A 25129-nucleotide genomic window follows, 5' to 3' on the forward strand; every position below is an offset into this window, starting at 1 on the left:
GGTGGGAATCGGGGCATCCAGCCAGGTCAGACAGGCCACGTGTGTGCTCCCGGGCTAGCAGACAAGGTCAGGGAAGGGCCGTAGAAGGGCCCTGGCATGAGGTCAGATGTCCCCAGCAGGAGCTGTGTACAAGACAGGAGGGCAGGGGTGACATTTTCTAACCCACCCCACCTGCTTTTCCCTGCCTCAGGCAGCCAACAGATGGCCACTGCTAGTGTAGCCACTGAGGGACCTTTAGGGATAGTGGTGTTGGGAGGTTGGTCATTGGGAAGAGGGTGGACAGAGCAGGGCTTCCACATTCTCATGCCATGGGGTGGGAAGACAGAGTCACATTACACACTGAGTACGAGCTGGGAGGGGGGCCATCCCTGGGTCCTGGGAGCAGTACTAAGCAATGAATATGAGAATTTGGATGGGCCTGGGGAGGGGTCCCTTCCTTTGCAGTGTCCTTTCAGTCTATTGAGCCCTTGGTACCATTTATATACAAATGGAAGTGTCTGAGGCTTCCTCAGTCTGTGTCTGCAGGTGTCTTCCAGCCATTTTTCAGGGATAGAACCTTTGACCACCTCCACTGTACAGACGAAGGACACAGTCTTCTAGTAGTCAAGAGCCAGGGCCAGATACTGGAGTCTGCATCTGGTGACCCAGCCACGTCAGGGCTGCAGATAGCGGAGCTGCACCAATGGAAGAGCCCTCAGAGACCTGGGCACACACAGAACATGGGGGTGTCCTGGGGGTGCACATGGGATGAGTGATAGGTGGCATGTCAGTGGGTCATAATTGCAGAGTGGTTGGCACTCAGGACTTGGCCTGCATCTCAAGAGTCTCTTGGGGGTGAGTCCCATCAGGACAACCTGCGGGATTGGGATGGTGCCTCCAGTTGAACTCTGCTCTCCCTGCCTCCTTCAGGCAATGCAGTGTGTCTCAGCAGGGCCAAGGCAACTGGTCACTTTCTAGGAGTTCCTCCAAACTTGATGGGGACAGGAGAAAATGAGTAGAATAAGGGGTTGATCCCAGCCAGAACACTAGGCTTCCTTGTTCTGATCTGTCCTGAATTCAGAGTTGGCCCATGTATACTTTTGATCACTGAGCAGGTATAACTGTGTGTATGTGTGCGGGCATGTGTTAGCATGTATTTCTCAGAGTATGAATGAATGCATAAGAAATAATGTGTGTCACTAAATGGGTGTATGTCACTGATGTGTGAATGAGGACATGAGTGTCATGGAGTATGTGTTAGAGTAAGAGTTCTGATATCAAGAATCCCTGTGTGTGAGTGTGTCATTGAATGTGAACATGTGTATCATTTTGTGTGAATGTGTTTCAGTGCATGCCATTGAACATGTGTGAGAACTTGTAAGTATACTGTGATGTGAGTGCATCACTGACTGTTAGTGAATGGGTATGAGCAGGTATATTGGATGGTTGGTGGGCTTCACTTCCTTAAAGGATCAAATGAGGGAGTTGAGAGGTAAAGCTGCTTCCCCACCAACACTAAGCAGTGAGACCTTTGAGGGATTCCAGCCCACCAGCCCTACACTGAGGCCTCTGTCCCTTTCATCCTTATCTGGCCTTGGCACATTCCCATAGGCAGAGTGTGTTCAGATGCACATTGCTCACAAGGTGCTCTGGGTGGGCTGTGTATGATCTGCAGATACAGAGGTCCACCCAGGTGCTTACTTACATGTGTGGATCCACCACCTTGTAATTGTATGTTTATCATGTCACAGATGAATATGAAGGACAAAGACAATCTAGAGGCCAAGCTGGGAACTCTGGTGTATTCTCCCATCAGCCCTTTCCCCTGCAGTGGCCTTTCTATGCTTCTGATCTCCACCTGTTCTTGAATTTTGGATTGCCTGCTCTTGGAGCATGTGTAAATATTCATTCTCCACCAAAAGGAAGATGCTGTGGGGCAGTCACTTTCCCAGCATCCATAGCAGGGGTAACAGGATAAAGGTCACACCCTGGGCAGTCTGGCCTCCCATGGGTCCTGGGAATCAGCAGGTACAGGGCCATCTCATTCTCAGCCCACAGTGTTCTACCACAGAGAGGATAAATTAGAATGAGATGAGTGAGCTTGTCTTTCTTCTCTTGTCCTTGGCCCATTCATGGGACACTCCACCCAGATCCCTGGCTCCTTTACTTCAGAAGGGTTATACAAGGGCCAAAGTCCAGGTACCTGGATCATTGCTTCTCTGGGCTCGGAGGTCCCCTGGGGCTAGGGAGCCCTGAGCCATGTGTCCCCAGGTTCTCCCTGGCAAGGCTGGATCTACACCTGGGTATAAACTCTTGTCATCTGAGCTTTTTCCCACTTGAATCCTCCATCGTTTGGTATACAGCTTCTCCAAAGGGCACAATCTTTCTTCAGACCCTATTCTCTCCTCTTGGAGCCTTGAATGTGTCTGCCTCCTTGGCCTGCTCTTCCTGCACACAACAGCCCTGCAAGTGCTCTGGCTGCCAGCACCTCCAGCTCCCCTGCACCATGCCCCAGCTGCCTGCCTGACTCAAATCCATGGATCAAATTCTTACAGCAGAAAGCCACAGGTCCTTATATCCTTAGGTCCTCACTACAAGCCATGGTCTCCACAGCAAAGAGGGGAGAACAGGCTCCAGGCAGATCCCTTTCATGACCTGGTGATGGGGGTGGGTGGGTGGATTTCTCTAGCAGCAGCTAGACTGAGTGAGCCCTAGGACCATCCCATTTCTGGATCAATGGTACAGAGGGCTCAACAGGCTGCAGGAACTTGAGGCAGGAAGGAACCCCTCCTCAGTTCCATCCAAAGTCTCACAGCTATCACTGTAACTGAGTCTTCCAAAAAAGATCCACTGTTCTATCAAGTCAGCTGCTTCGGGATTGTGGGGAACATAATACCAGTGAATTCCATGAGCATGAAAACCTGTCTCACAATTTTCACTATGAAAGGGTTCCTTGACCAGAAGCAATGTTGTGTAGAATAACATGATGATGGCTAAAGCATTATTTAAGCCCACAAATGGTAGTTTTAGCAGAAACATGGCATATGGGGAGGTAAATCTCATGGTCAAGAGTTCACTTTCTGGGGTTGGGTTTGTGGCTCAGTGGTATAGCGTTCACCTAGCACATGTGAGGCACTGGGTTTGATCCTCAGCACCATGTAAAACTAAGTAAACAAAATAAAGGTATTGTGTCCATCTAGAACTAAAAATATTTAAAAAAAAAAAGAGTTCAGTTTCTACTAAGGCCCACTAGTAGGCCAAAGCTTGTCTCTGAAAAGAAGGGTAGATAATGATGATAGCAAAGCAATGCTCTAAAACCCTTAAAGGCCGGTGCCATTTCACCTATGGGGCCTGCCAAAGGCTTCAAAGTGCAGCTCTATCTGCCACCGACATTTGAAGCACCACTAGGTATGCAGGATCCTATGGACTAAGGGTAAAAGCAGCCTAAACAGCAGCTTGGATCTGTTGCAGAGTCTCCTCTTTCTTGGTTGTAGAAGGAGCCAGAAGCAACAATTCAGTCTTTGCCTTAGAAGAGCTATCTCAACATGCCACATACTATTTTGGGCCTCTGCAACTTTAACTGAGGTAGAAGGCCCCTGAATCTGTCAAGATTTATTTCCCACTCCATGATCTGCAAATTTCTTAACAGTAAGTTCAGAGTAGTTGCTACTTCACACTTGAGTCATCCAATTAGCATAATGTCATCAATGCAATGGCCAATATGATACCTCATGGAAAGGAAAGGTGATTAAGATTCCTGGAACTAAATTATGACATGGGCCTGGAGAATTCATATACCTCTAGAATATGACAGTGAGGGTATATTCCTGGCTTTGACAGATGAAAGAAAACTGCTTTGGGTGGGGCTTATTGACAGGTATAGAGAAAAAAGCATTTGCCAGATCAATAGATGCATACCAGGTACCAGGACATATGTTAATTTGCTCAAACACTGAAGCCACATCTGATACAGCAGCTGCAACTGGAGTCACCACCTAGTTAAGCTTACAATTATCCACTGTCATTCTCTTAAGATCCATCTGTCTTCGGCACATGCCAAGTTTGAGAGTTACACAGGGGTGAGGTGGGGATCCCCACCTGTGCATCTTTCAAGTCCTGATGGTGGCACAGATCTTTGCAATCCCTATAGAAATGCTGTATTACTTTTGATTTGCTATTTTTCTAGGTGTAGGTACCTCTAACATTTGGCCTTCCATTTGGCCTTTTCCACCACAATAGCTCCCACTCCACATGAGGGTATTATTGATTGGGAATTCTTCCAGCTGCTAAGCATTTCTACTCCACTTATACATTCTGGAATTGAGGAAATAACCACAAGGTAGGTTCAGGACTCCCTATGAGTCAGGTCTGAGTTAAAACTCCATTAATTCACCTGATTTCTGTAAACCCCTACTCTGACTGGTGGGCCACAGTGACATTTTGTTTCTCTTAGAATCAGCAACAATTCATAGTCACTCTGTGAAATGTCTGATTTTTCCTTTTCCCCAAAGCACAGTTTCTCTGGTAAAAGGCTGTAGGTCACTTTGCAGAAGGCCAGGAGAAAGATTAACAATAAAAATTGTTAGCAAACTGAGGGCATTCCTCAACCAGATGTGGGATGTGGGATTTTGAGTCTATAAATTGTCTCAAATCTGAGAATCGGTTGATTGCTACAACTGTTTTTGTCATTTAAGTCAGATTTTGTTTCCTTGGTCTAGAACTTTGCTGCTTATATAGATCAAGTTAAGAATTTAATAGGTTTCCTATCTATTGCATGCCCATGAAAACCATGATCAGCCCATAAAATATGTAGGTCAGAGTAAGTTAGACCATTCTGTTTGCTACTTTGCTTCTGCTGTTGCATTCAGGATTGCCAGAGCTAAATAGCTGTGATTCCCAGGGCAAGGTCGGGCCTACAGAGAAGAATGATCACAGAACTCTTCAATGATTCCAGGGCTCCCCTGGCAAATTGATTTCTAAAAGTACTGGTGTCCCACCTGGCCACTCTCTTGAGGTGGTTTTGCATGCTGCTTATAGCTTCCCTGGCAAGTGTTCCATGTTTCTTGCATCTCTAACTTTCTGGGGTCTCCACTCAGCTTTGGCTCCACTCTCACCATGCCACACATCATTCTGTAAGGGTGTAGTTTAGTGTGTGGCCCACAGTGAGTGCTCAGAAAATATTTAAATTATTACATGGATAAATAAGAAACTTCAACTCAGATGTCCCCTCCCCAAGGACACTATCCTTAACTACAAAATCCAGGTTACCCAGCTTTTCCTTATGCTCCTTTAGCAGTTACTACTGAAATAGGATTTTTTGCCTTGTCTTTCTCCCCATGAAATCACCATTCTGTAAGTTAATAGTTTGTGCCTCTTTTGATCCCTCATATCCCTGTGCCCCATGCAAGACCTGACATGATGCAGAAAGAATTAAATGCCTTGGGGATGGAGATGACTGTAGAACACCATACAAAAAGAGAGGCTGGAAGATAGCCTTCTTGTATATAGCAAACTCCTACTTAAGTTTTATATCATCTCCTTAGGAAAAGCTGGCCATTTGGCCCAGAAGAGTTTACTACATTATAGCATTTTACCCACCCTGTATGTTTTCCTCAGAGCACTTATCACCATGGTATGTTATAACCATCACAAGGGTTTAAATTGGATCTGCAATATTGGGAGGGAATATCCACCTAGCACACTGGTAGAAAACAGATGGTCAATAAATGCTTGTTTAGAGATTAAGTGACCAAGTGATACATCAAGGTGTTGGTCCAAAAGAAAGCACTAATGGACAGACAAGGAGTTGACTTGGCAGCAGCATGTCATACCAAACCAACACAAACTGGATGGCTTGTAAAGCAGAAGTTGGTCTGAGAAGATTCATTGAAAGAGAGCATTTATGCAGAGCACAGTGTACAGTGGGCTTTGGAGGTGATGAACCAGGTGGAGCAGGTAGAGAGAGAGGCAGTTGTCAAGGAGAATGCAACATACAAATAGCCTGCAAGGGCAGAGGGCAGGGTGGACAGTGATCAGGGCACGGACCTAAGGCAGCCGCTCAAGAAGAACCCCATGAAACACGCATTCAAAGCTAAGCACAGTGCCAGAAAACAAGTCTCCAAAAATTAAAAGGGAATGAAGTCATGCAAAATATGTACCCCAACCAGCATGTAATAAAGTTAAAAATCAGTAACAGAAAGTAAGTTTGAGAATTACTTTCTTTAATTTCTGTAACAAGTGTGTTGTTTACACACTCCTAAATAAACAAAGAAGTCACAAGGTAAATTAGAAAATCTTTTCAGATCAATGAAAACATAACATGTAGCTAATGCAGTGATGAGGAAAAAGTTCATAGTTATGAATGCATATATTAAAAATGATCTGAAGTCAAAAACCTAATTTTACCCCTTAAGGAACTAGAAAAAGAACAAACTATCACCTTCAAGACACTGAGGAGAGCAGAAGGAAAAAAAAGAAAAAAAGACAAGCAAACTAAATCCAAAGTAAGCAGAAGGGACAAAGTAATAAATATTTGAGCAGATATTAATGAAATAGTATAAAATGATAGAAAAACCAATGAAACAATACAAAAGAGTAAATGTTTTCATTTGAAAGGAATAAAATCAATACCCATTTAGCAAGATCAATTAAGCAAAGCATGCCTTGGTAAAGGCACTCATGGGATGAGCCTCATTAACAGTGTGGTAAGGACAGAACTCACTACGAAAGTTCAGAGGAATTTGAAAGTAAAGGGCCCTGGAAAGGCCCCTGGAGCAGAAGGCATTCAGAAGAAATAGAACAATGGGCAGAATGTACTTGGAGGTAGGTTTGGGATATTCCCAGTGAGAGGACACCATGCAGAGAAGCTTCACCAGAGGAATGTGTTCTGTGGAGGAAATTTATAGTTCAAAGACATTCATAAGCAAAGAGCAGTCCTCAGAGGATTACACATGGGGATGCATGGGTAGGGGACCTTATGGGTATTGACTCAGGATGGGGGACAGGAAATGGGAGTAGGAATACAGGAGGTCAAATACTGGGACCAACTTGCTTGGTAGGAACCTGGTCTGTTAGGTGATTTCACAATGACACTACCATGTTTTCCTTTGTGTCACACACTATCATCAACTGAAATACCTAGTTATGAGCTACCACTACAATCCTTTTCTCTTGCATTAGTAGGCCTCTTTGCCTAATTGCATCCACTGCAGCCAAAATTGGGTTGAGGGTGGGCTGAGGGATACTAATACAATAGCCCCCAGGACCTTGCTCAGTGGTGGGAAGAGTTCACTAGTACCATGTGTTCCATCTTTGGACTTCCTGTCCCTGAGTTGGATCAAGACTTAGATGATATGTAAACTGCATTTTCTAATGATGTGAAACTTGGAAGCATGGCTGGTTTCATAGGCAGAATGACAATTCAATAGGATCCTTACAGTTTAGAACATTGGCCTTAAGGAGCAAGATGAAGCAGTCTTGCCTTTTGGTACACAGCTGGAGTAATGAGATCCAGTGTGTGTTGAGGGGCAGCTTTGAAGAGTGCCTTTGAGAAATGTATATTCAGAATCAATGTCAAGAAGAGTTGAAGGAACCAGGAGTGTTTAAATGGAAGGAGTTGACTGACAGACCCTGATAAGTATCTTCATCTATTTTAGGGGCTGGCATTTAGGAAAGGAATTATAGACCACCACTGGGTGACCAATTAAAGGGAAATACAATTTAACTCAATTGAAGTGCATTTTCTAAAACTGAGGCTGTCCATAGACAGTATGGGCTTGGAGAGGAAGGAGTTCTTGGTCATTGAAAATGTGTAAAAATAAAAGGGGGGATCACCTGTCTGTGAAGGATATAAAGGGAAGGATGTATCCAAAAGAATATGATCTTCTATATTAAGATTTGCTGATGGGCTGGGGCTGTAGCTCAGTGGCAAAGTATCTGCCTAGCATGTGTTAGGCACTGGGTTTGATCTTTACCATCATATATAAATAAATAGATAAATAAATAAATAAATAAATAAAGGCATGCTGTCCATCTGCAATTATAAAAGAAAAATTTAAAAAGGTTTGCTGAACGTAGAACTCTATATTTCCTCTGCCTACATAGTTTCTGGATCTTGCTGTAAATACTTACTTAGTTGCTTTTGTAGAGGAAGTCTTCAGGTAAATCACACAGCCAGGTACACCAAGTTACTAAACTCAAAAAAAGGAAATCTTAACACTGACGTGTACGTTTTAACATTTATTATAATTGTGTACACTATTGTGGATTAAGCATGCACAACTAGAAATACTAAGAAATTTTATAAAAGCAACAATGTAATACAACCATTTCTCTTCCTTAAGTCTGTAGAATTCTGTGTCTTTTAAAACATTTCTGAAAGAGGCTGCTTTGGATCAAGGTCAATACTGACATTACAAGCTGTCTTTCAATATCTTGCAGGTTGGTTCTAAAACTACCTTAAAGGAAGAGTATATCTTGAGGGTGGGGAAACCAGCCTATCCTGGGCTTCTTTACCTTGTATTATGTCTGGGAGGCCTGTACTGAGACTCTGTAATGGCACCTCTCACCAAAGGAGTGACTTCTTTTTCAATCATGGTGTTAGTGCTCACCATGTACTAAGTCCCATGTTGGAGCTAGACTTCAAGAAGACTTGTTAATATTTAGTTTTGGTACATGGCATATGGAACTATTCTTCTCCTTCAGAGTAAATCCAACTCACATCTATCAAATAAATGGAATGTTCATCTCTGATCATCTGACAGAAATAACAAATCTACAAGCCAACATGTACAGGGCTCACAAACTAAAGAAAGATGGAGGCTCATTTTATAATTCAATCAAGAGGCCTTCATTTTTTATCCAAAAATTCTAAGGTGGTTTTACCTCTTGAGGAGTTTACAAATTAGTGCTGGGCCCAAAGTTTGCAGGTGACAAGTAACCTAGGCTAACCTAAGATTGTCAGCTAACTGCATGGACAGGCCTGTATCTTTCTCTATTTTCCCAGACAATGAGTTCCCATGATCTGAGAACCTGGGCCCCAGTAGTTGCTGCTGGCTTGAGTCTGGACTGGAAAACAGGAAGGCATTAAAGAGTGTGTACTCAGAGTAGCTGGCTGATTGGAGCTTTCCCTGGGTTGATGAGGTTCTTTATGGGAACTCTGTGAGTCAAATTTACCCCTGGTTAAAAGCACCCTGCTTTGGGGGAGAGGGAAGAAGGGCAATTTGGCCCTTATGGTGCTTCAATGGGGGTCCAGGATGCCCATAGGACCGAGATTTCACATCCTGCCCCTTTGTAAGAGTATGCCTTGGTGGAGGCCAAAGGGGTAGTGTTACATGGCAGGATTCAGATATCTTCTTCACAGTGGTGAGCACATTCTAAGCACTAAATCAATGTTCACTATTGTTACTACTCCTGGAGAGAGCATGGGCTCTGGAGAGGGACAGTAGTAGTGCTGCATAGCGTTCTTCAGAAAGCAATGACCACCTATCTGAATCTCACTATCCTCATCTGTAAAATGGAGACAAGAATATTCTCTTCTCAGGATTATTACAGCAATTAATGCCATCACTTTGTAAAGATGCATGGTATGTAGGGAGGCTTCAAAGATGTTAGCTACTTTTCTCTCCTCTTAATCTTACTTTGATCTATGTACCTTGAAAGCCAATTGAGAGGATTTCTGTGTAAGGCCCAGGGAGCAGGAATTAAGGGCAAATACACTAATCAGTTATCAAAATTCAAACATACACAGATATCCCTTTGGTTAGTAGCCTCCTAAAATCATATCCTATTGAATTTGATCCTAACAGCATAAACTTACCAATATGCACCCACACACCTTTAGGGAAAAAGTCCAATATAGCAAAAGGTGGATGGGAAGAGGGAATTAAAATCTCCTATATAACTCAATCAAAAACAACTAACTACTTAAAAGAATGTATGGAAACTTTAAAACATATATATATATATGGCAAATAGACAAGATAAACATTAGCCTATGCCAACCCCTAGCATTCAATGCCTGCAATTTACCCACAAGGGATCGTCAACAGTCTTTAACTTGGCCCCTCAGAAGCCTCAAGGGAGTCAGTACAAACTGAACTCCATGCTTCTTCCCATGCCTAACACACTAGGCTACCTATACTCATCAGAAAGCCAGTCTGCCTTAGGAATGCTAAGATGGAATTCGTGTTCAAGTCTTTGATGGAGCCTGAAATGAGATTATGTATGTAAAGTGCCTCCTAAACTATAAAAAGCTACACACACAAGTAATTATCATAGCATCAGTAAGATACAATACTGGATGTAAGCATGTTCAACCTAAGAAGGGAAGAAGTATGAAGAAATCAGAGGGAGGAAGTGAAGGGAGAGGATCCAAGAACTGGGGACAGCCAAACTTGTCCGGGAGTCATCAGCTTCTGAGCATCTCGGGGAAGCTAAAAGAAAATATGAGTAGCCATAAAACTGGAAATATATGTTCAATCCAACAATCAGTCAGAGGCCCTTAATGTGTGTCACTGTTCTAGTGATCAGGAACTAGAGTCCAATTAAAATGTGTCACCTGTTGAGAAGATAACCTGCATGTAGCTAGGGGAGAGTCTGGTTTGCATCCATTCTGATTGCCTTCAAGGGAATAATTATGTTCCATGCTCAGACACTGGGGGCAATTCCACTGTCTGTTAACTTAGAAGCTTGTTTTACTGACTACCTTGGCTACTGAGTCCTGATCTGAAGCTAATCAATGGTAGAAGGGGTCCAAAGCAACTGGCAGAGCTCAGGCCCAGAATCTGAAGACCTGGGGTTAGGTCCTGATACTACCATAAGCCAACTAGGTGTTTCCTCTATACCCCTTCCCTTTCAAAGTTTTTATTTCCTGGCTACAAATTGATGCTAATAGAGTCCCAGTAGCATTCCAGGACAGCTAGAGGGCTCAGCTGGGGTGTTTTATGTAAGGTGCTTCTAGAGAGGAAGAGACTGTGACTCTGACAACTTGGAAGAGTCCTCAGGGAGGGACTTTGTTCATGTCAATTAAGACTTCAAAGTATCATAAGACATAGGAACACAAAGACTCGGCCTCATGAACAAAAAGGCTGGAGGGATAGCAGGGTCCTGGGATAAGACCCAGGGAGAGATCAGGGAAGATTTCTTCCCCCAGTGAATCTCTTGGCTGCTCGTCCCTTGAAATGCCAACACCCACCTAGAAGAGCTTCTCATAGCATTTCCCACAGTGGATGGTGTCTCGGTGAATGAAGATCTGATCCAGGAGATCACCCATTGGTTTACTGCAAATTCCACACTGAAAGAGAAAGCAAGGTGGAGATCAACACACAAAGTGAAGCAACATGAATGAGTGGAAGGGGAGGGGGTGCCTGAGCAAGGCAGGAGGCAGATGCTGTAAGCCAATGCTGCATCCTCTACTTCCAAGCAGACAACCAAAAAAAAAAAAAAAATGGCAAAAAACAGAAGCAAAACTCAGACTCAAATCAAAAAACACACAAAAACTAGCTGGCAGGATGATGACAAAGTGGTTAGGAGCCCAGGTTTCAGAATTCAGTCTGCATTTAAAACCTTGACTGTACAAATTATTAGCTGGGTGAACTTGGGCAAGTTACTGAAATTCTCCCAGCTTCCATTATTCCATTTCCTCATCTATAAATGAGCAAGATATACTCTTCAAGCTCATGAAGAACATTCAGAGGCATAGGCTACATAGAGCACACAGCCTGGGGTCAGGAATAAGCAAAGCATTCAGTAAGTGCCAACAGTCACTGCTTTTGTAAGAGAGGCTGGAAACATTAAGGGTGAAATTGAAGGTCCAGAGGAAGGTGATATGAGAGTCCTACAAAATGAAAGAATCTTTTAGCAGTCCAGCCCCTCCAACTTCATGACTCACAAACCTGCCTCCCCAGGCATGCCAGTGGTGAACCTTCCTGGCACTGGTTGTTGAGGCAGTGTGGCCTGTAGACAGTCTCAAATAAGAAGAGCCAAAGAATCCACACATGTCTTGGTCTCCAGCCCTTTCCAGGTCCCCAGATTGAGCTTTCTGGTTTCAACCTTTCAGAAGGTGCTGGGAAGGGCAAAGAACAATTTCGCGGCTACTCCAACTCCATTTGTTCATTTTTGTCAAGCACCCTTCTGATGATAATCTAGCTACTTCTACTTTTCAATTAATTTGAAAATCCTTCTGGTAATTTTAATTCTCACTGTAAATCAATTAGCCCTCTACTGCATATATTATGTTTCTATAATTTTAGTTTTTGTGAACAAGGACTTGAACCTGAACTTAACTGATAGTACCTATCTATTTAGTTGATCACCTCTGGATACACAGAAAACTTATTATAAATGCTTCATGCTGTGGAAAATGGGGGATCCTGAAGAACTGCTATGATGCTGCAGGCCATGAGTGTCCTATCTTTTTGAAATAGTGCCCCTTTAAAATTAAAACAACTTTTGACAAGTGCTTTTCTGCATCCCAAATTTCCTCATGCTGACAATGAAAACTGAAAATATACTCCCTAGCCTGGTGGCACCAAGGAAGTTGAGAGTGATGTGTTCTCTCGCTAGCAGGGCCGTGCTAAATCTATATATGTATATGATCTGCCTTTTGTTTCTATAAAGTATAACCACTCCTACAGAACCAGCAGAGAAGCAATTCTAGCTGCTTCTTCCCAATTTAATCAAATTGCACAAAAATTCACTGAAGAAACAATTTATATGAATGACCCTGAGCAATGTGGTGGTTTTGGGGAGGGGGGGCAGAAGAATGCAGCTGGGATGCCACTGGCTCTGATATCACAATCTGAGATTGGGATCCTTGGGTTCTAAATAGCTCTGTGACCTCTCTAACCCTGTGTTCATTGCCCATGTGGTGACTCAAGCATTCGGCTTGCCCTCCAGGCATCCCCAACCATCTCAGGCCCCACTGTTCTGCCACAGCTCCAACTTCCACACACCTATGTGAACCCAACTAGGCCACTTTAAAATCCCTGCTCAGCACTCAGTCTCATTCTTGATTCATCAGCCTCACCTGGTGAAATCTCTACCCTGTCCATGCAAGCCCCTTGCTGGGGAACCCACATACCCTGCTGACTGTTCCAGGTAGGAGTTCATGGCATTCACTGCAAGTGGGCACCGCCTGGCCTCCATTTCTCTCTGGTCCATCTACCTTCCCACTCTCTGAGGTGATATTTCTTCCCTTCTCTTCTTTCCTTAACCTCCAGCACTACCCACCTTCTCTCACTCAGAGATATGAACATGCTTTGCATCAACTGAGAAAATAGGAAACAACTGCTAAATAAAATTTGTTCTTCCACCACTCAATCAGGGAACGTCTCTGCACATGACCCACATAGTCAGCCTTTGCTAACCATGCTATGTCAAACAGGTACCCATCCTTCTCTCCTACATGAGGATGTCCTACGCCTGCACCATCAGTGTTTGCTTTACACTGGATCATGCCTATCAGCATCAACACATGCTATGGTCTTCCTCCACTGCCTGACTGCTCTCTCAAGCAAGTCCTCTAGATCTCTTCATTTCCACATGTTCCATTATCTCTTGAGCCCACTACAGTCAGGCTTTTCTCTCCAGCCCTGCAAAGTCTCTGAGATTGTGCACAAATGTACACAGGAATCAAGACTTCTTCACATTCTCTGAACCCATGAGACTCCAGTGCTCTGTAGGATGTTCTCAGCAGTACCACCTGTTTTTCTTACCTTAAAGCAATATTCATGGCAGCAGATGCCAAGATGTTCTAGGGTGATCTTTGGACAGTCTTGGATCTCTCGGCTGCAGTAAGTACAGATACCTCTGTGAGAAGAAAAACAAAAACCCAGTTTCCACACTGGCATACAGACTTTTGATGTGATACAGCTAGGCCTCAGTTTGCTGTCAGGATTCCCAGCCTGACATCTTTTTCTGGGAGCAGAGATACAGGCTAGACCAGTTCTCGGTTGTTGTAGGCTCTTGCACTACTCCCCCAAACGAGTCCTGATGTCGCTTCTCTTTATGCCTGGGACCACTGAGCCTTGGTCCCCAGCCCCAATACTCTTAGACCCACACTTACCTTAAGTCTGCCTGTAGTGACTACTTGGAGCTTATGCTAAAGTTCTAGGTACTGACTTCTGGGTCAATTATCTCCCACATTCCAGGATCTTTGCTTTGTTCCCAAGAGTCACCTCTGCCTCTTCTCCTTAGACAGGACCTATGAGGGTGCCTGTTTGCTCTCCTCCTATATGCTGAAATTAGGAGTACCTACTTCCAGAGATTTAGGCCTGCTTCTGACAGTGGCTGGGGTAGTGCTAGCAATCTGGGGCCATTTTAGTTCCTTTCCAAGGCCTAGTATTACCATAAGCTGGCTCAGAGTCTACTCTCTGGATGGAAGCATTTCTATAGACTCTTGTCCTCATTGCATCCTGTTCCTTTGTATATTATCACCACTTTCAGCTTGTTTTTTTTAATCTGTGCATGTGTGTCTGTGTATGTGTGCATGTATGAAGTGTACAAATGACTAGGGTGATCTCCTTGGAGAATTCCCTTTCTCCCTCTAAGCCCAGCAATTAAACAGTAATGTTTGACTCTAGATTTAGGAGACGTGTAGTGGAAAGGGGGACCCCCAGGGTATCTGGTCTGCCATACTGCTAAAGTGGATGCCTCATTTCATTTGTTCCTGTGGAACTGGCTAATTCTCAGGTTTCTAACCAACCTGCTTCATGTGGTCTACTTATGATTTGAGTGTGTTCCTCAAGAGTTCATATGATGGAAGCTTAGTCCTCAGTGTGGCAATGTGGCACTGATGGTACATTTCAGGATTTGGGGAATAGTGGGAGGATTGTGGCAGGATACTACCCTCAAAAGAGATTAATGTAGTTCTTGCAGGATCAGATTAGTTGCCATGAGAATGGGTTATTATAAGGAAACGTGGCACTTCCCCTGGATCCCTTTTCTGAGCATGCCACTTGCCACTCTTACACATGTTCCTGCCTTTATGATGTCTCACCTCCCATGAGAACCCTTACCACAGCCAAACAGATGTTAGTGCCATACCCCCGAACCTCCTAAACTGTAAGCTAAGTGAACCTCTTTTATTTATAAAATAACAATAACCTCTGGTATTTTGTTATAGTAACATATAATGGACTAGGACACTGGCCTTCTCTGATAAGACTTTATCTGGTGATGTGATTTATGTGGTTATCTGGGATTCAGATAATAAATGAGAATAATAAATAACAAATGCTTAATAAATGAGAAGGGATGTGTCAGAGTACAAACATCTCTAGCCAGGGCTTTAGTCCTGGCTCTGTCCCTAACTCCCTGTGTGAATTAAGGGTATGTTACATATCCTACCAGACCAATTTCCTTCACTGTAACCTGAATAGATTCAATCTCAAAGACTCTTTAACACTCTATTCCAATAATTTAAAAATAGAACTTGTCATTAACATTATCTTGTGACTCTGCTGACATCTAATGATGACTTTTGAAACTGCTGGATGAAGTGCCCTTCATTCAATTCAATGATTCCACACCACTTTGCATTTTTAGTTCTGTCTGTTTTCTGCCTTGTTAATAATAGCAGCCCATTTTTTTTAAAAATCCCCCTCATCTTTCTTTTGTAGTTATTTTTTTTTCTTTTGACTTCTGGTTAGAGGTACTAGTTAATTAGGTTCTACTCTGAGGAATCACTACTGCTGACATGAGCACCTTGTGCTCTCAGACACAACTTCCTTTTCCAGTAACCTTTTTTGTCTACCCTTTGCTCTTACTTGGGTTCAAAGGCTTTAGTTGTCCCTAGTGTGGCATCCTGATAAGGGAGGTACTACCCTCCAGTGTCCTGCACTATTGTGACAATCCTGTAAATAGGTTGGAAGCTACAAATCACCATATAAAACCAAACACATATGGTATGGAGCTCCCTAGTATGAAAGCAGACATACCTCTCAGAGTGTGATGTATTGTCATATAGAAGTTTCTTCTCCATGTCAAATGACTTCTCGATGTTGCTGACACTGCAGAGTATGATGGAGAAAAGGAGGAAAGAAGATGGAAGCCAGATCACTATCATCATGATGCATAATGGACAGTTTTCCAATTAACCCTCTGGCCACAAGCCAGATGTGACTACATTGACAACCATCACCTTTGATCCTAAATGGTACTTGATACTATAGTGGCTGAAACAAGGAGGCATAATTCTCTTTGATAAGAGTTCTTTCATGGGGCACAAAGAACCCCCCTTGTGGCAAGGGAGATGACATGGGTGCGGTGGTTGTAATTCTGGAGGCTGTGTATACCATGAGGAATTTCAGGTCCACTGACCAACAGAAACAGAACTTTTCTCCCCATATATATGTCTGCATTACAATGTGATAGTCACCAGAAGCCTACTCACAGCAGAAATGAGACACTGGGGATGGAAAAAAATGAAGGAAACATTTAATATAATACTTGTCCTTGGGTTATCAGGTGGGAGTAGGGGTAAAATAGGTTTTTTAAAATTTTGTATTCTCATTTTCAATAATATTGCAATTTATATAAAAACCGATGGTTAAAAAGTATTGCCAGGGAAGGACGACTAAATAGGTACAAGCCTTGAGATAATCCTTAACGAAGCTGCCATTCCCTTAAGAGTCAACTGGTGACCCTATGAGGTAGTTAGGAAAAAGCTGCTCAGAGGCTAGGCAGAGTGCCTAAGGTCATACTCAGAATAAAGGGTTAGCTAGATTTTCAGTCCGAGTTCTCATTTCTCACTGCCCACTAAAGAAAAGTCTATAGGTTTGTTCATAAGACAATGTTTTCACTAATGGTTAAAGTCAATTTTAAAATATATTTGTCAGAGTCTGAGAATTAAATTTAACAGACTGGCGGGACAAGTAGAACAAAAAGCAGAAGCTGGACATAGTTCAGTCAAGTGACTCTCAGAGAAGCAAATACCAGATGGCAAAGACAGCTTTCCCATGGCTGTTCTGGAGGCTTCATGAACATTATTCCTAATCTCAAAACCTCCCTGTTATAAACAAGGTTATAAAGACAGAAAATAGATGTGTGGGTGGTAGGGATGGAGGGGGGCTGCTAATGGGGTGATGAAAATGTTCTAACATTGGTTAATGGTAATGGCTACATGTTTCTATGAGTATACCAAAGCTCACTGGATTTATAAACTTTAAAAGGAGTAAATTATTACTAAATAAAGCTATCAAAAACTAAGTAATTACAAATTCTAAGGAATTATAAATGAGTGAAATGAGGCTCAGAGATTGAGCATCTTGCTGAAAATGAGCCAACCAATGCAGACTGAGCTAGAGCTGTGCTCATCGATTCACAGCCCTGGTGAAAGCCAGTCTGCAAGCCCAGAGGCCCAATCCTATCCTCACCCCTGCAGTGAGATGATATGTCATTTAAAAAAAAATAAAAACACTATTTCCTAAAGGTACCCCTTGTCAGTGTGGGCAGATAGGTCATACCTAGATGACACAGAATTACCCTTTCCTTCCATATGGCGTCAGAGGGCAAGCACATAAAAATATATCAGTGAAAAGTTATAGATATATCAGGAATGCTAGTTATTGTGTGTTCAAATGAGGCATCCTGGCATGAAAGGGCATGGAAGCCAAAGAAAGAAACCCTGTGATCTGGAACAGAATGGAATGAACTAGGTGGTCCCCAGGGGCACCATCAGCTCTGTAAAAAGGTATATACTTGGGGTTTCACAAAAGAAAGCAACAAGGACAGGTAGAAAGGGATGGCACTGGAAATGAGGTACAGGATAAATTAAGTGTAACAGGAAAACTCAAAAATCACCTAGTCAGGTAGAACACCTGAAAATGTACAAATCACATCTGAAGATAATTGCACTAGTCACCCATTCAACATGTGATTATACAGAAGCTACTCTGGCCCAAGCCCTTGATGAGATACTGGGGAAGGGGGAAATACAGGAGAGGAGGAAATATAGGAAAAGGCCATGACAAGGAAGGATCTGAGGCTTGCTCTTACCTGCCATAAGATGAAGATGCTGGCTTCCCAGAAGACACTTCACTAGCATTCATGTACTCCCTCACGAAAAGAATCCCTCTGCTGCACAAGGAGCAGAGTAGAACAGAAAGAGGTATACCAAAAGATTCCAGAGGACTGAGCCTGGCCCACGATGGAGATCAGTCTAGCCAGGCTGGGTTGAAGGAACTGCAGAAGCTCATGGAAAGGTCTAGCATAGAGGTGCTGGTAGGCTCCCCGCCCAATACACCAGACTCCCAAGGCAGCAGCAGATGGACCTGCTAGGCTGCTGACACTATTGTGGACTGGAGCTAAAAAGTCTCATCTCACCTTGTGTTTGGACCAAGAGCTCTAGAATGAGGCTCCCTACAAGAAACAGTGACATGACCTTCGTTGTTCAGATCTCAAGACCCCACCCTTTCCCCAGACTTCTGCACTTTAGTCCAACAGGTTTTCAATCCCTTTTCTGGGGCTGTGCTTTCTATCCTCTCTGCCCATATCCAGGACATCCTCCAAGACTTAAATGCAGAGTGCCAGTCCTTTTCAGCCAGTGCCCTTCCTGGAAGCACTCAGCTAGTACAAAATCTCCATGTCAAATCTCACCTTTCCCTTCTCACTTGTGGAGTTTCAGATGCCAAAGAAGTCACCTTATTCGGGAAGGTTTCTGGCAGCATTGGAAACAAGTTATTCTTCATGCTGGGCTCAGCATTGCCCCAAATTTGGCCCTCATTTCCATCCTGCACATTTCAGCTTGCTGACCTGATATCAGCAGAGAACCCTTTGGTCCCCACTCAACACATATGTAACTCTCTCAATAGGCTCCCTGCAATGTCATCTATTCCTGCAGGCTAAGAGGCAGCCAGAAATGCAGGTAAGGTAGAGGGCACATGAGAGAAACAGACATAGGCCTGGCATTCACAGGCCTTCATTGACCACCCCACGCCAATTGCACAGGCATGTTATCAAGGTCCTCTGGAAAGAGCCTTTCTGCTGGCTATATCCACTAATCCCTGGGAAGTACCATCTCAGCTTCTTACTGGGTTAGGGAGAAGAAGGTGTGGGTGTGCTATAACTGTGTCCAGGCTACCAGTAGAAGTTTATATAGTGGCGAGTGCTGGGAGTTGGGGGAGTCATTTCAGGAGAAGCAACACTGAAAAAAAGCTGGGTGTTTTACCTCTAAAGAAGAAATAGGGAACCCCCTGTGTTCAGAAAGCATCTCCTAGGTTGCTAGGTATCCCTTCTTACGTGGTTGAGCTGGAGTCCAATTCAACTGGGGGAGCTGGAATATAAACATGAGGTTGCTCAGAAGCACCAGTGACAGTAACAGTGACCATGCAGTTTGAAGGACTTCTCACCCTGAAATAGATGGAGGAAGGGGAGAGCATATCAACACAGAGACATGACATTTTCCTGAGCTAATGTGGTCTAATCTCAAAGGCCCACTTCAGTAAGTTTTAATGAATGCTGGTGGGTTTGAAACAATACCTGCAAATCACTCATAATCTGCATTTTTGTTTTGTTTTGTTTTTGTTTTTTTGGGGATTGATCCCAGGGGCACTTTACCACTGAGTTAATCTCCACCCCTTTTTTGGTTTTTATTTTAAGCCAGGGCCTCATAAAACTGGTCAGGGCTGCTGAGAGCCATAGCCAAGTAGGAATGACACATGGCATTTTTGGTTGAAAGGTGACCCTGCCCAGGGATTAGGGTGGCTCCAGGTTTAGGGTGGATCCTGCTGGATTAGGGTGGCTCCAGGTTTAGGGTAGATCCTGCTGGATTAGGGTGGCTCCAGGTTTAGGGTGGATCCTGCTGGGAATAGGGCATATCCTGCTGCCTCAGGCGCCCACTCCTTGAGTTCCCCTTGAGTTCTGAGAGAATTGGTACGCAGAGCCCGGTGGAGGGAGTGTATTTTTCCCAGAATGTGCGTGAAGAGTGCCGGTGAGAGTTCGGGAATAAAGAGTTGCTGTTTGAATCTACAAGGCTTGTGTGGTGGCTTGGTTACTTTGTGCCCAGCCAGACTGCGGCACAGGGCCTTGCTAAATTGCTGAAGCTGGCTTTGAACTTGTGATCCTCCTGTCTCAGCCTCCCGAATGACTGGGATTACAGGTGTGCACCAGCATGACTGACTCATCATTTGCTTCTGAAGGCTTCTGAGAGATCAATGAATAGAACTTCTCATTTTGCATATGACAAACCTCAGGCAAAGTGAGTGGAGACATGGCCCAGGTCACACTGTGAGTCAGTGGCAAGACCCTAATTTTCCAATATCCACTTTGAATTCCTAACTACTACCAAGGGCTTTGACCTATGTGATTTACTCATGCAGTTGCCAGGGATGCAACAATCAGGAGGAAGCATAAGAGGAAGACAAAACCCAGCCCAAAGGCTAAGCCCAGCTCACCTCCTTACTGGAGGAGACACTCCATTTTCTAGCATCAGCTTCTCTTCCCCTATCCTGCAGAGGACTCTCAGGAGAACATGAAATCAAGGGGCAGAAGGCCAAATGAATAGATGTTGATGAGTAAGAAAGTTAGGTGCACCTCATTTTACCATTAGCAGAGACAGGAAACTGACAGATCGTATGGCTTTTTGAACTTTCACACCTTGGCTGCAACACCAGCCTTGTTCGGGAATCTCACCCCCAAGGCAGCTCACAAGGCCCTTCTTTGGAAAGGCCCTATTGGCTCTCACTCTGTTTACCCCCATGGCACAAGTCCCATACCCAAAGTCAGCACAAATGCCCACTGCAATTCAAGACATTCTGTTAGGCACCACCAGTGACTACCTATTTTTTTCTTCCAGCTCATCCTGTAGCAGCCTCTGGCCACGGTGTGTACACGATACTCACTGTCCTGGCCTGATTTGAGCTTCTCTGCAACATACTGCCAATCACACTGTGCTATGGATATGGCTGCAACCACCTGGCCCACAATCTGGGGTACAACCCCCTTGCCAGAGAATCCAGGGCCTGAGATCTCAACTAGTATAACAGGGGGTGGGAATTAGAACAATCATGACGTATCACCTACCTAGCTTTTTGTCTTACACTATCAAAATGTCATGTGCAACTGAAGCTCCAGATGTAGTTTCCTAGGTGTACCAAACTTATCATGGCTTTATAGATAACAAGTGAAGGCCTACTCTCCCACCATGGATAGTGTGAGACACCCCATCTCAATACACCCAACCACACTGCACCTATTCCTACATCATCCTGTGATGCAGAAATGCACCACAGAGATTAGATAAAGTGCACTGGATGGAAAAAGCAGTTCTGATGGGAACCTGGAAAGATAGATGAGGAATAAAATGCAGAGCTAAAGAAAAACGAATTGCTTACAAGGGTAAATAAGATCCTCCATTGACTAAACAATTAGCAAGTTTCTGGTATGCTGTGATCCATGTCTGGGGAATAGCTGAGGGGACAGCAGAACTGAAAGGGCAAGGCAAAAAAAAAGAAAAAGAAAAAAAAAAACACCTCCATTTGGAGTCCTCTAGGACTACACTGTTAGCAGCATGGGCCCTCCAGTGCTCCTAGAAAACATCCCACCTCTCCCCACCAACAGCCTCTTCTTCCTAGCCTACAAGATCCCACAAAGCCCAGCTCCTGCCCCTGCTAACCTAACTTCCTACCAACTTTCAGGCCTTCTTCCCTGTCTTCTCTGCCCATGTTGCTTTCTCCCAAGATCTTTGAAAAGTAAACTCCTTCAGGTCTTAGTTGAATTATTCCCACAACAGAAAATCCTTGTCTGACCATCCTGGATATGATGTATTTTGCTTGCACCCCTCCCTGTGACTCTACTGGATTTTTTCTTTTCTGGGATTATCATGAATAGATAGGTGGTATGAATATCATGGTAATTAAGAGTGCAGTCTCTGGTCTCTGACTGTTGGGTTCTAATTCCTGTTGGACCACTTCCTAGAACTGAGACAGGTCAGAGAAAGAAGTAATTCAAAATCAAGTAAGGGGACAGGAAATGCATAAGACATGCTTAAGATACAATGCATAAGAAATGAAGAATCTTGAAAATAAGGTAAATCTTGCCTTGGATCAGAAACCTCTACTGCATATAATGATGGATCTGGAGTCAATGGTGGGTTCCTAGGAATGATGAATGTGAGGGACAGAAAATTCTATCACAGAGATGGAGATAAAGATTACCTGGCAGGAATGGGAAGAACGTCATCAAATCATGACATTCTCTCTTGCTCTCTGTGTTAGTAATGTTGATCTGACAGCTGTGAAGCCCCTTCTGAGACCACACTTGTCTGATCCAATAACTTCTAATTTCCTTGTATTTTTATAAATGAAAATAGACAGAATATGTGCTTAAACACTGATCCATATCATGTGTCCTTTATATATTTCATTTAGAGACAGGGTCTTGCTAGGTGGCTTAGGGCCTTGCAAAGTTAGTAAGGCTGGCTTTGAACTTGTAATGCTTCTTCCTCAGCCTCCTAAGCTGCTGGAATTACAGGTGTGTGCTATTGTGCCCAGCTAGTGGGCAATTAATTAGCAGATTTCTTACAAAAACATAGTTAAAAAACTGAGAGCTAATTTTCCAATGTGAAAAAAATATTGTTTAAGCTATCTAGGTTTCGAAGCTGGAAATATTGTGATTTGGTGTCAACAGGCACTGCTCTACTGAGGCCAGGAGCCAGAAAAGTACCACTTTGGGAAATTTGAGCTACTTACAGGAAAGCATAGCAGTGGTGCTGAGTGATCCCTGGTGTCCTGCTCCTTACTGGCCCATCTTGTGTCTCAGAAAATTCACAGACTCTATTTCTTTGGTCTACTATTACTAGCGTTTTGCAATTAGCGCACAACCCTAGGTCATCACCATGGAAGTGAGTTATTGTCCTATGTATGGTTATTCTGGTGATGATGGCAGTGAAAGCTGTCATCAAACTTGTAGCCTTTACTTCTGGCAGTGAGTCCCATACACAGCAGGGCATATGTTCCTGAGATCTTTTAAGTCCTTGAAGGGCAAAAGTACCCTGAATACTGACCCCAAAACAGGTTTTTAGGCTCTAACTGGATATGAGATAACATGGTTCTCTGTACTGGGCTTTGTCCAATGAATTTGCTATTATTGTTCCAAGTTGAAACCTTTGGAGACCTACACCTGGGATGGTTATTTGTGGTCTGCTTCACTGTGGTTCCTAACCACTCACACCTGCATTGGGTTAACAGACCTGTTTAGTTTGTGTGTTTGTCTTGTCTTGCTGCCCCCTATAAAGCCCTGGCTGCAGCCAGCAGGAGCCCAGTGGAGTTTAGACCTTACCTGCTGGCAGAGTTCTCCAGTTCAACAAGCTGCTCAGGTGCAGCAGGGGTGTTCTGCCACTCTGGGATGCTGAGATCTACAGGTTGTGGAGTGGGTGCAGCTGGGTCTCCTTGGCCAACCCCCAGGACTTCAGGCGTCTCCTGCAAGACCTCACAGACTTTGGTGGCCACATTCTTCTCTTCATAAGCCGCTGAGATGCTGAGGAAGAATGAACACACTATGAAGGGAGTGCTCACCCTCTGCATGCTGGCTGTCACGTCTGCTGGGCATGGAGGGGCTTATGTCCTTGAGAGTAGAACACAGAGGAGCCAGAAAAAAACCCATCTTGAGGGAGTGGGTGGCATCCTCCTCCACAGGACCTCAGCACCCCTGCTTCCTTGTCAGTTAAAAGGCAAAGTTCATCTTGGTTCAGTGAAATGTTGACAGTCTTCTCCTGGCTGGAAACACTCTGGCATCCCTGTCTTGTTTCCTGTCACTGTCATATTTCATTTCTGCAGTCCTTCTCCACCCTAACTCATGTGCTCCTCTTAAAAAGATGTAAACTGTCCAGGCTTTTGCCCAGGCCCCAGTCCTTATGAAGACCTGTGCACATGGCTAGGACCCACAAAGACCTGGCAATTTGAGCAGGAGTTTCCTCCCCAGGATATCTTGGCAGGCTAGGTTGGGGCGAGAGCAAGAGCAGACCCAACAAGCTCACTACATTCTCAAGTCTGTTGAATTCACGGAGTGGGAAGGGCTCAGAGAACCTGAAGTTTGTAGGGCGGGGCCTGCCTGAGGACGGGCCCATCCGCGGTCCTTGCGCACCACCTCGTGGCAGGCACAGGCACGGCTTCTGGACTAGCTCCAAAGAGGCTCGCCTCACCCGCGCGCGGCCATTTCGCCTGGCCAAGGAACGTACTTTCATGGGGCTCCGGGAAATGGCGGCGCGTAGGCGTACTTGCAACAGTTACCCCTATGGCCCAGGCTACACGCACAAGCAAGTGCACACGTATTTAGGCAGGTTTGTTGTCACGGCTGTGGACCCCCATCGAGTTGCTGTTAAGTAGTCACAGCTATTACTACAAACTGATAGTATCTTCATCCTGTTTTTACAGATGAAAATCGAGAGGCGGTGTTTACAGCTAGTAAATGTCAATTGGGATGGGGACTTCCTTTCTCCCTTGTCCACCGCGTTCTATGGATGATGGTGGGTTGGAAGTTGAAATTAGAGCAATCACTTAAATGTTTCATTTAAAACAACAGTATTCCCCCAACTTACCCCCTTGTCTTCCCTTTCCACACGCCAAACACCATAGAAAGAGTTGTCTACATTCACTCTTGTCCCTTGCCATCAATATTCCACAGAAACTGTTACATCTTTCACAAAACTGTTCGTGCTGAATTAACTTCCCATCCCTCAACTGCCTGGCTCCTACATGTGGTATCATAGCCACAGCTCCCACACCATGGGACTCACTACAACACAGAACTGGTCTCTACCCTTCTCAACCATATAACTCTACTCATGACACGCTTAGATATCCTGCAGATGTCAAAACTGCTGTAAAAGTTTACACTGGCAATTTTGTATTTGTCTTAGTCATCACAAACTGTTGGCAGGTGCAGGTGGCTGTTTTTGCATAAGGATCATCCCTGGAACACACTCCTGTAAAGTTTCTAACAAGTCCAGTTCATTGGAACATTTAGCCACTTTCTGTCCTCTTTTCATTTAATTTTTTCCTCAGGATGACACACTGCTTAGCCACCTTGCCCTCTAGCTATTCATCCCTCATCACTATGACAGGCTTCTCTTCTTCAGCCTTAACTTTTAATACACGAGTTCCTCTAAGGTTCCAAACTCTGTGTTCTATTCTCACTTTATGTGTACTCCCAA

The 25129-nt window shown here is 44.1% G+C and overlaps 1 protein-coding gene across 4 annotated transcripts in view; it reads right to left on the bottom strand.

Moving 5' to 3' along the window:
* Positions 1-8204: 8204 nt before the first annotated feature.
* Positions 8205-25129, bottom strand: part of Znf185 (zinc finger protein 185 with LIM domain) — a 64178-nt gene continuing 47253 nt past the window's right edge. For 3 of the 4 annotated variants that reach the window (XM_046453372.2, XM_046453365.2, XM_046453367.2), the window contains 7 exons: positions 23257-23454; positions 19219-19329; positions 17977-18057; positions 15918-15989; positions 13695-13788; positions 11174-11272; positions 8205-10412 (listed from right to left, as the gene is read on the bottom strand). In XM_046453372.2, coding sequence (XP_046309328.1) covers positions 11174-11272; positions 13695-13788; positions 15918-15989; positions 17977-18057; positions 19219-19329; positions 23257-23454 — 655 coding nt within the window. In that variant the 3' untranslated portion in view covers positions 8205-10412. The remainder of the gene's footprint in view (positions 10413-11173; positions 11273-13694; positions 13789-15917; positions 15990-17976; positions 18058-19218; positions 19330-23256; positions 23455-25129) is intronic. The other variant, XM_046453366.2, reaches the window with a different exon arrangement.

The sequence above is a fragment of the Marmota monax genome, unplaced genomic scaffold (genome assembly GCF_021218885.2).
Source record: "Marmota monax isolate L192 unplaced genomic scaffold, Marmota_monax_Labrador192_F-V1.1 WCK01_AAM20220418_F8-fsc00142, whole genome shotgun sequence".
NCBI lineage: Eukaryota > Metazoa > Chordata > Mammalia > Rodentia > Sciuridae > Marmota > Marmota monax.